Source organism: Acanthisitta chloris, unplaced genomic scaffold, assembly GCF_000695815.1.
Source record: "Acanthisitta chloris isolate BGI_N310 unplaced genomic scaffold, ASM69581v1 scaffold3415, whole genome shotgun sequence".
In the NCBI taxonomy this organism is placed as follows: domain Eukaryota; kingdom Metazoa; phylum Chordata; class Aves; order Passeriformes; family Acanthisittidae; genus Acanthisitta; species Acanthisitta chloris.
The window spans coordinates 28922-41014 of record NW_008674132.1 but is presented as its reverse complement, the minus strand read 5'-3'; the positions used below and the strand labels follow the sequence as shown (position 1 = coordinate 41014).

At 41.0% G+C, this 12093-nt stretch overlaps 1 protein-coding gene across 1 annotated transcript; it reads right to left on the bottom strand.

Moving 5' to 3' along the window:
* Positions 1-7634: 7634 nt before the first annotated feature.
* EPDR1 (ependymin related 1) lies at positions 7635-11835 on the bottom strand (the record flags this gene model as incomplete). Its single annotated transcript, XM_009075209.1, has 2 exons — positions 7635-8118; positions 11627-11835. Coding segments are annotated over 2 exons (400 nt in total), but the record flags the coding sequence as incomplete, so codon positions are not given.
* Between the last annotated feature and the right edge of the window lie 258 nt (positions 11836-12093).

Below are 12093 nucleotides of genomic sequence, written 5' to 3'. Positions count from 1 at the left end.
GATAGGTTATTCCCTGAGCATGTGAGTAAGGTCTGCTTCCTCATCCCACAGGTTGGCCACATGTCGCAGGAGATGTCCAAGCCCTATTCTCCCTCAACCTGGAGCCATCTCAGGGCCTCTGACACATGCAAATGAGTGCTGAACTAGCACATCCTGAACCAATTAGCTCTGGCTGTACAAAATACATTCCCATATAGTCTGTATCTAGCAACTATCCAGACTGGAAGTAACAACTTCCTATATAGTTGGCATTGAGTGTCGTATGAAAACAAAAAAACAGTCACATCTTTCAGCCAATGTAGATGGCCTTTATTTTTGGAAGTGCAAGTGTTACTTGGTTTTTTTATTTTCTTTTTAACTATGGCCATTGATGGCCTGATTTGAAGTTTATATCTCGTTCCAAACATTTTCCTATGACCTGCTGTTACACAGCAGGGCACTTCAGTGCGAGGTTTTCAGTACCAGGTAAGTGCTGTTTACAGCACTCAAGTGCAGCAATTCTGCTCACATCCTTGGATTCAGGTGGCCCCAAAGTTCACTGTAGTGCTCAAGACACCTGACCAAACACATGCCACATGTCTTCCTCCTCTACAGCCCTTTGCCAATCATGTTTCAGGCAGCTGCTGTAGCAGCAAAGGAGGAAGATTTGAGGGTGTATTGTGCTTGGCTGCCCTTGCCTGGTGCTTTTGGCTGGCAGGGACATGTTTCACCATGGAGGCAATATCCAATTTCCTTCTGCTGTTTAAAAAGATCCTCTGGAGAGGGAGATTTTGCTAGTGAGCAACACATTTGACATCATGTTAGCACTGCTCTAATATAGGCAACGTTAGCCTCAGTCTCTGAAGCACAACAGCATTTTGCTTTCTGTGGCTTAACTTTCGCGTTTGTCCATGTCAAAAGTCTAGCTTGGGTTGCTTGGTGATGGGAAAGGCAGCAGGTGCATGGGAACATCTCCTGCCCTGCTTTCTTCTGGACCTCTCCCTCTGATGAGTATTTCCCCTGATGTTTTGCGTGGTGGCCATCTGTCCTTTTCATCCACATCTGTAAGAGTGAGACTGTTGGAACAAATAATCCTAAGGGCAATATCATTTTGGCAGTGTGAGCTAGCACAAGGTGGAAACTAAGTGGAAGGGAGTTAGGCGCTTTCAATATCCAAATTCAGCAGCTCAGTTAAGCAAATTATTCTTGGAAATGAAAGAACAGGGTCATAAGCGCCGACTGTTTATTTCCACCAGTGAGAGATTATTTCACGCTTAATCTATCCATGGCAGCAGGAGGTGCAAATGTTTGGTACTTCCTTGAAGTGAGCCTGAAAGGTCAAATCCATCCAAGGCCTCCTTCCCTCTGCAAGACACTCAAAAGCCATGCTCTGGTCTCTGCAGGGAGATTGGGCACTGAGTGAGCAAACCCCATAGGTGCTCTGTCAGACTGATCAGGTCTTTCAGGGACTTGTACTGTCTGAAAAGATATGCTGTTGTTTAGGAACCTTTAAATTTCAATTTGGGCCTCCATGTCATTTCTGTAAATCCATAAAGCAGGCTGAGAAGCAACAGGCAAAGATGGTTCTCCATCTTCTTCCTTTCTTTTGTCCCCCTTCTTTTTTTTCTTTGGGATGTGGTTGACTGGTTGCCACTCTGTTGGCATACTTTGATTTTTCCTTGTCTGGCTTCTTTTTTCACCTTGCTCTTCCATTGCTGTTTTTCTCACATTCTCACCTATGTGGAATATGAACCTTACAGATTTCTGAATGACATCTCCAGTCTAGGATGTCCCAGCAGGCTGGAAATGGGAAAAAATATCTTCAGTTTGGATAAGCTTTCTCCCATGGTAAGGGACACAGCCTGTTGCTCATAGCCTGCTCTGTGTTCAAGCAAGCACATTTGACAAAAAAAAATAAAAATCCGTGACAGATCCTGTGCTGGCATAAAACATCCTCTTTCTTTGGAAATCTGCAGAGTACTGAGCCTATGCACAAGTAAAGAAACCCCATCCCTTTGACAGGACAGGGTTTGTAGGAAGAGGCAACATCTTTTATTGGTTCAACTGGTATGGTTTGAAAAGTAGCCAACTTTAGGCAAGAGCTCCTCTTCAAGCCCACAACAGAAGCAGCTTCTTTCAAAGCTGAATGCCAGTTGAGAGTAGTTCTTTGGAGTTCAGTCCTTCTGACAAGCTACATTATTTATTTACTTTAAAGTTCTAAGGCCGAAAAGCTTTATATTAAAGCCACAGATTGCTTTATTGATACAGTTTTTGTTTCACTACAAATCTTTGGAACTTTCTACATACTATTTCTTTATTTCAATGGTCAACGTTTTCTGACAATAATGAAGTTTTGTGTAATTTCTGTAGAAGAATGCTGGGAGAAAACATCTGATTTTTCTGTCCTATGGAGGAACTGTTCAAGGGTGAGCTATAGTCATGCATACAGGATTTATTACAAGATTTTACTTTAATGAAGTAAAAGCAACGTGGGCTACCCAGCATAGTTCCCTATTTTCCTTTGGAGAGGTGTGGTGTATTTATTGCGGTTAAGTGTCTACAGCCTCTCCAGAACCCCCCAGATTTTTAACACTGTCGTAGCTGGTAGTCACTTGGGCCATCAGTAACAGTATCTCTGGTGTCACTCATTACTTTCAGCATGCTCCTGTGCTCTTAGCAGTGCAAACTGCTACCAGCATCGAGAATGTCCTCTATTATACAAGTCACTCATTATGACATATTGCAGCAATACACAAGGGCTGCTACCTGGCACCAAGAGGGTGGTAAAAAACACCCTGAGCTCAGCATCCATATGACAAATTTCCCCATGAAATTAACAGAAGCAGCTCTCATTTAAAAAGGAAAGGAAACAGCTGAAGAAACCACATAAATTAATTACAAAGTGGCACGGCAGTGGGAAGACAGGAAAGGCTTTCCCCACACCTTTGAAAGCCCTATAGGAATGTGGAGAAGACCTGCCACATCTGTGGGTACAGTGAAGTCCCTGCCACACCCTTGCTTGTCCTGTGGAGTGGGGAATGAAGATGGGACACTGGGGACAGGCTGAAGAGCATTGTATTGCCACCCAGGCAGCTGTCACAGACTGCTGGACTGGGGTAGGGTGGCATGAGCACAAACCCCTGCCAGCCAGGCTGGGACAGCCGTGGCAGGGTGATGGCAAGCATTGTCCACCAAAAACTAAACTGAGTCACTGGCCTGACCTGAAGGATAATTTTAGTGCAGCGGGTGAAACCCAACCCTCTACTTCAGCATGACATGGGCTGTGACGTAGAGCTGGCAACTCAGCCGCGGCTGTTTCAGGAACGTCAAAGCTGTTTATCAGTGCTGGGCAAGCGTGGGAAAAACCTTGGCGGGGAGCGGGGTGAGCCCAGCAGGCTTTCCTTTCATTTCCTTTCCTTTCCTTTTGCTCAGAAGTCCCTTTGCCTGGCGTCAACGAAGCTTGAGCTGAGCCCAATTAATGGTGACAGCCAGGTGCTGAGCACATGAGCAACATGCCCATGCACTGAGTGAGCACACAGGGGTGCAAATGGTAAGCCCAGACGTATAACACACACACGTAATTTTATTACATGTTGTAAGGCAGAGGCTGGGAACCCTCCATGACATTCATGCCACTGCAGTAATGCCTCTAGGCCTTTGCAGTCCCCACTGGCTAAGGTAGTCATCTTGGCCCAGCGCTATCAGAATCAGGAAGGCAAGAGCAGGTGGAAAGCAGAATTATTGTTCCCACTTTGCAGAGTGGGAAAGAAAGGAGTCTAAAGTAGGTTCCCATGGACGCAGTGGTGAGAAGAGTAATTCTTCAGTCTTCAGAGGCAGCAGGCAGCACCCTTTTACAGGCACATCTATTCCTGTAGATAGACAGACAGGTCACCAGTCATGCACTCATGCCTGCAAAACATGTAGCGCTGGGCTATTTCTCCTTGTTTCAAACAAAATAGCATACTGTAACTTTGTGCATCATTTCATTCAGAATGCACTTTCAGGCTCTATGGTGAAACAGCCATATCAAACCACACAGATCTTTATCCTGGAGTGTGTTAAACCAGTATGCACTCAAAGCAGTGTTTGGAAATTTACCCTAGCATCTTCATAGCAACATCTCATCGTTCTTATCCTACATTTCTGGCAGTTTTCTGGGACTACTGATTGGATCATAAGCTCTTCTTCCTGTCCCCTTACAAAGCAGTAAATGCTCAGAAGTGTTTAAAAAGCCTCCCAATCTTGCTTCATTTGTTCCTATGCCTAAGTGCAGATATGAAGATTAAATCTGTATGTGTCTGAGTCCACGCCATACGTGCAGTCTTCTGGAAAGGTAGCTAATGGAGATCTCTGGATCTTTAAAGCCAGAGACCTTTGTCTGTTTGTGTAGTTTCTCTTTTGAAATCTTTATTCCTCATGGCTAAGGTACAAGCATGTAGTTGACGATATGCTGACATGACTTTTGGTCATGTGGGAATGTCCTGCAGTTTGCCTCCAGTACCAGTTTGTGGCCAAGGATGCAGGAGAAGCAGGATGTGATGCAGCAGCCATGCTGAGGCCTCTCATCAATTGGTATTTTGGGATACCAGCAATTGCATGTGAGCCAATGCTGGTCTCTCTGTTAGACACCTGCATATAGTTCAGCATATGTTGCTCACATTTGGTTATGACTGGTGCTGCTCTTGCACTTGAGATAGAACTGCTAGAAAATTAGAGGTTAAGTCCAGATCAGATCCATCTGGTATTTAGGTGCTGAACTCCTACTGAAATAAATGCAAGTGAAGGTTGTAAACATTGCTTTGAAAGGGGACTTCACTGACATCAGGAACTAAAGGGTGCTGGGAAAAGAGATGCAGGATTGCTAGGAATAAGTGTGAACACTTGAGTGAAAGGCACTTCAAGGTGGGAAACACACTAATTTTCTTAGTCTCTCCAAATAAGAATACTATACTGCTTAGAGACTTCTTGACTAGAATTTACTTTGACTATGGATTATTGTGTCTCTTCCTTGATTCTTCATGAAAGTTGGCATGCCCTAGTAAATGGCAGCACTTCTGTGGGCTGCAGCAAGGTTTGAGGCAGTGAAATCTGTCCCTAATACTAGAGTTAAGCAAACTGTTAAAATAGGAACAGAACCAAGTGTCCAAATCTCCTCCCTGAACTCAAACTAAACCTTTTTTTGAGGTTCAGGAATGTTTGGTTAACTTCAAATAAAACAATGTTGTATTTCTACACATCCTGCTTTCAGTGAAGCCTCCAAGCAGAAACACAGAAATATGGCAGGCAGATCTATGTTTGCACTATTTCTGGCCCAGCTGAAACCAGAAAACACTGGAAATCTCACAAAATCAGCTTTGCCTCTCAGGCTATCCAGCTCCCAGGTTCTGTCACTGTTACCTCACGGAATACAATGTAACTTATGTACATACCAATTTATTATTCATTTCCACCAAATAACTGTGCTAAACAAATTTTCCAGACTATCAGACATGTGAAACCACCATTTTTACTCAACTCTGGCAGCATACTATGTAGCTACTTTAAGGTTGTTTTATGCTCCTTCTTACTGAGCCATTGGCATAATTGTGTGAGGACAAAATGTCTCTTGTGGTACATGACAACAAACTAAAGCAAATGATAACAAAGATAACAAGCCAGGCATATGCATGTTGTGCTTCATATTTGTTTCATGACTAATTTAAAATACTTAATCCTAAATTTTGCTGTTTGACATCTCCTTGAGAACTCTATTGAATTTGTAGAGCAGCATTGTTTTAGAGGTACATATTTAGCTATGTAAAATTGCCCTGTATGTCATGGCAACATTTTTAAAGCACTTTTGTGTACCAGACTTCTGCAAATCCATATTTAAAAGAACATTTAATGTTATTGCTAGAAATTATAGCAGTGTCAGCAAAACATGACACAAACACCCTGATTACCCAGCTATCTGTTCAACTGCAACAAAGCCATCCCAAAAGACAACAGTACCACAGCTTCATGTTTGCCAGCCAGATTTATTATATTTTCCAGATTCTAACAACACACACATTAAGAAATGCATGTTAATCACTGTCCTAATGAGAACGATATGCAGTTAGCATTTAGGTTGTCACAAAAAATACAGAAGGCGAGTACAGAATAAATGCACTCTAAATTCAAGGAAACCCAATCCTTCTTTCCACTAGTGTATTTCAGTGACAGTCCTGTCTGAGAGAAATTTTTTAATGAACTAGCTAAATTTTAACTGGTATGTATATGTGCTTTCATGAGCCACAGGGCAAAGTAAAGGGCCATTCTGACCACAACTGTGAAAGCAAAGTAACCAGTGTCCCACTTGCTTACGCACAAAGAAAGCTATGAGCATATAAAGCACTAAAGCTTGCCCAGCATCTCTCCTCCAGAGACACTAAACTTCCCACTTTTGCACTGTTTACAGCCAGACAACTTAGCAAACAACTACCCAACACATGTAAGAGGACAAGAATCTAGCTTTAAACCTGTTTGCAAATAATACATAAAATGCATGCCTTACAGAATACACCAATTAGTTAATTTGGTAAAAGTGCAAACCCCATTACTATTCCACACTTCTGAGAGTCCTGAAAGTGCATGAAGGCTTTGTTGCCATTTTCTAACACAAGATATGTGTCCTTCCTGTGCTTTTTTGTTAGCTCCCTGTAAGGAAACTTTCATTTTGTGCACCAGAAAAGGATGTGAAGATCTTAAGATTTGAGACGCTGATGAAACAGCAAATAAGGCAGGCATCAATGGAGTGGGTGCAAAAGAAAGCAAGATTGTCATATCTGCTTAGATTGCAGTGCCTCAGTGCTGCACTGCACAGAGGACATCTATAATCTCTCCCTCCCATTCCTTCCTCCTACCACCTCCCTACACAGTTCACACAGCTCTGTCTTTCACTCCATCCACATCACCGGGCACTGTGTGAATGCTGATTTAGCCTTTACTAACTGCACTAAGAACGTTTTTTTTCCCCCACATCTATCTGAAATTATTATTATTGTTTCCATACTCTTTGAGTAAAGATTTTTGAAAACAGTCACAAAATATTAAATCCACTTAGAGTGCAGTACCTTTTAATCTGTTTGCATAGGTTAAAACTTGTATTGCCTTGAGAAGTGGGTGCTAAAGTAATATATGACTGAAAAATGTCTCTTCACACCCTATGGAACCCTTCACCAAAAGTGCAGTACATGCATGAAAACTTTGGCTTACTGTTTTTGAAGGTGTATCTCTCCCTCCTTCCCTTCCTTTCACACCATTCTCCCAAGAAACAGAAAAGTATTTTTTGCATGTAGGCTAGCACTACATGAATAGAGCTACTCCAGTTTCTTTTCAGAAAGAACAAAAATTTGCTCAAAATTGAGACTACCAGCTTCCTAAAGAGCAGGAAAAAAACAACAGAACACAAAGCAAAATAAAATCAAAAGAACAATTTTCCACAATATTTATGTACATAGTTTAAAATGGTATTTTTCACTTAGGGATGAGGTCTTACCCAGGTCATGTTTCCCCTTCCCTCAAATCCCCTGAAGTAAGAACAACAACAAAATCTAGCTTTTCTTCCTAGACATTACCTTTATTACAGTCTACTTATGCTTTGCCATCTTGAAAAAATAAACAATGAAAATTCTGCAAAAGGACAATAATCCACAGCTTAAATAAATAGTATCTAGAAACATTATCTTAGTGGTAACTATCTAATACTACAAGTGCATCACTGAACAGATTAATGTGATTGAAAGAGATCTTTTGTGTTATATATTTTACTTAGTTATATGTTTCTATGCTCCTTCAAGTGAAAACTTACAAATTCCCAAAAGAGCAACAATTAGCTTGAAAAAATCAGGCTAGATGTCAGCAGCTGACTATTAATAACCATTCTCTTGGCTAATAGGTGTTTGCCCAGGGCAGCCAGTGTCCATAATCAGCATTCATCTTTCATCCTCTTCAGCTGAGCTGTCTGGCAGGTGCTGGGTGGGGTAAACACTGAGGGGTCACTAATGCCCAGGTGTATATCAAAGAAGCGAGTGGAGGTTGTCACACTGTAGTTCTTAGAATAGGTTTCCTGTACTGGATAACAGTCTTTGACGGTGTAAACGCCGACCCAGGATTCCACTGTAATCAAGCAGAAATGTGATTACTTTAGATGGCAAGAACGAATGAATATGCGTTGACAACATCAATCAAAAGAATGGTCACTCCTCAAGCCAAGCCTATCAGCTGGAACTGCCCATAGTTCCATCCATATGCACAGCAGCACCCAGAAAGGCCACAAAGCTGGTGTAATTTGGACACCACAATGATCTTGAACCTGAACGTGTTGGTGTCAAGCACATTTCAAATCACGATACCATCGGAATGTCACCTTTCAAGTATACCTCTACTGAAGGACTATCCCTTCTTCTCAGTCTCAAATTTAGTTATGTTCTGCACAAGTCTGATTGCTGCCACCTGTCATGACACTTTCATGTCAGCACTGACTCACGTTACTACTAAAGGAATGAAGTGCTTTCTTTCCCCAGAAGGCAAATTTTGGTGACACCAGCTTGAACAGCACTGGGACATTTCACCTTATGTCGTTCTTGACAAGATGAAAGGTGTGATTATTGAAAACCTGTGGTCCATTTCACAATGTTGAGTCTCAACACAGCCTTTGACACTCTAAAACACTTAGTTCCCCCAACTGTGTGGGACATCTGATTCTTTCCTGTGTCCAGGAAGTTCTGTACACACCTACCCAAGGAAGCACTTGTCCTCTGCTGTGCTGGGGACTCCTCTGCACCAGAACTGATGGCCACAGCATTCTGCTTCCACACCTGTTGGTCCTCTATAATCTTAACACTGATGATAATCAGCACAACTTTGATCAAAATAAACATAATCTCGTTTCATCTTTTTTCATCTGTCTCAAGCACAGAGGGTCAGTCTCACTAGGAGAGGAACATTCCCAAATACATCTTCAGTGCCTCCATTTCTTCTTTTAACTCGTTCCTTCTGTTTACTATCATCTATTCAGATCCTCATTATCATGTTATTTAAAAAAAAAATCCTATTCTTTTCAAACACTTCTACCGATTCATCTGTCAAGATTACACTCAATGCTGATCTCCAGATATGTGATGTAGCAGGTCTGTCCCTTTTTGAACTTCAGTTTAATGCCATGATGTGCCAATCTCAGAGGTGTTCCCTTTCCTTCTTTCCTCCTTATTCTCTGCCATCACCTCTACTTTCACCACTATGCTATTTCTGCACTGGTAGTAATAACATTGTGGTGGTTTCCTTTGAATACCCTTCACTTTTATATCTCTTTTATTAACCCCACACAAATCTTTTGTGATCACTCTTTACCCCTTCCATCATACTCCCCTTCATACCATTGTTTTATGTATTTCAGATGTCTTGAAAGCAAAAACTCATGCTACAAAATTTTCAACTGTGATCATAAATAAACTTCCTCTGAGGGAAAAAATTTTTCAATCCCAAGGAGGCTTATTTTCTCTCACTCATCAGCAATCACACACACTTATTTTCTGTCCTTCCAGTATTGTCATATGCTGTACTACAATCAATTACCAGAAATAGATAAGCTGTTACATGAAACGCACATACAGTACCTAAAGAAAGGGTGGCAAGCTGAGCAATATTTGAACATACTTCTCTGGGGAATCCTAATATACCAAAGAGGTTCTGACCTCAATGTGTCAGGTTTTGAGTATTTTGAATAAAAAATCATGGTAAAACATGATGCTACCAAGGTAGCCTATATCTCTCCTGAATTTTGTGTCACTTCTTCCTCATGCCTTTTATAATTCCTAGTTCCTTCTGCAGAGAAGGACCTAGGGGTCCTGGTGGACAACAACCTGTCCATAAATCAAGTGGCTAAGAAGGTCAATGGAATCCTGGGATGCATTAAGAAGAGCATTGCCAGCAGGTTGAGGGAGGTGATCCTGCCCCCCTATTCAGTCCTTGTGAGGCCACACCTGGAGTGCTGTGTAGAGCACAGGGGGACATGGAGCTCCTGGAGCAGGTCCAGCACAGGGCAACAAAGATGGTTAAGGGTCTGGAGTACCTCATTTATGAGGAAAGTCTGAGAGAGTTGGGCCTGTTCAGTCTCGAGAAAAGATGACTGAGAGAGGACTTCATTAATATATTCAAGTACACGAATGGGAAGTGCCAAGATGTCTTCTCCGTGATGGAAACCAATAAAACAAGAGGTAACAGGCAAAAACTGATGCACAGGAAGTTCCACCTAAATATGAGGAAGAACTTCTTTACTATGCAAGTTACTGAGCACTGGAACAGATTGCCCAGAGTGGTCATGGATTCTCCCTCACTGCAGGTACAAGAACTACCTGGATGCAAATCTGAGCCATGCGCTCTAGAATAGCCCTGCTCAAGTTGGCCCAGATGACCCATTGTGATCCCTTTCAACCTAACCGATTCTGTGATTCTATGATTTTAACAGAAATAAAATTTCTAGAATCCAAGCCAATATTAGCTGAAAGGCAGACAGGCAGACAACTTTAAGATGTTCTTTTTATGAATGATCATCCAAGCCAATATTAGCTGAAAGGCAGATAGGCAGACAACTTTAAGATATTCTTTTTTATGAATGATTGTACAGAAAAGCACTGGAGATACAAAATAATACAAGATAAAAATCACACATCATTAACTGAATGCATCTGGATATTAAATTCCATAAAAGTTCTAAAAATATCAGATCTGAAAAACAAAATCGTTGGAGTAAGTGATAATTTGCCTCTTGAAGAACACCAGAGGATATATCAACCTAGTTCCAGAGGTCTAATGATCTTACCCTTCAAACTCTACTTAATTTTTTCTACTTTTATTCAAGAAAGAAATATTTTCCCCTGGCTAAATGCTCAAGTTCAGAACAAGCCTATATATTAGACGTCTATAAGCATAAGCATTGCATTAGCTAAATAGTACCATAAATTTCACAGGGGAGTTAAAATTATTTTTATAGTTGTCTGGGTTATCAATAAACCATACAAGAATTGAAGCCAATGTGCTAATAAATTGCTATGCATTCAAAACCTAACATACTGTACCTTGGAAAACTCAGCCTACTTTCTTTCATGATGCAGGTGTTCAGCTGCCAAGTGTAGAACTAAGCCTTGTAAATAGATGTTTCTTACTAGTATGGTGGACAACAAAATTTAGGCACATATTAAGGATGTCAACAAACACAGAAGCAAGGATTGGATGTATTCTGTTATAACATTTGATAGTAATGAGTAGACAAATGCTGACACCTGCTTTGTTTCTATGATGCAGACTCTAGTTTGAGTGTGCCTCTATAATATCACTTCTTCTCTAGATAAATTTTGGATACAGACTGACAGACTCAGATACAAAACGATTGTGTTTTATGCCAAAATCTGTGTGATGCAAATGACAATACAATCAAGTCCCTTGGACATATTTAACCCTGCTGAGATATGAAACATTTTCTTAATCAAGTGCATCGCTAATAAAATGATATGCTGTGCACAGGACATTTTTATTATTTCTTCCAGGAAATTTTACAGAAATATGCAAAGTTGGGGTCAGCAGAGACATTGATTATTAATAAGATGAAACAAAAGCATGCACATACATTTCCTGGCTGGTTTTCTGTCAGACCATTCCTGTACCATAATTTCATCTCCAGGTCCCCCAATGTAGTACTGATCTTCATAAGTTGAATTGGCAGGAATATCATATGGATCCCATGGCTCTGTCAGAGCAATCTTCGAGCAAAGCTTTGTAACTTGTTCAATCTGAAACATCACTGCATCTTTGTAGAGCAATATATACTCAAAGAATCTGAAACATTAAGAAAAAACAGTTAATATATATAGCCTTTTTCTATACTAAGCAAGGAGCATTGCTAATCTGTAAGCTTGCCTTTGACTTCTCAGTATAAGAACTTTTTCACTTGCATTAAACTTTGCCAAACTTCAAGAAGCGCTAACCAGTTGGGCTGAAATTTCCCATGCTGAAAGTTTGTCTCAGCTGACTCTTTCCAAAATAAATAAATCGGGCTGAGCTGGTTCAGCCATTTCTGAGAACAACAGAACAACC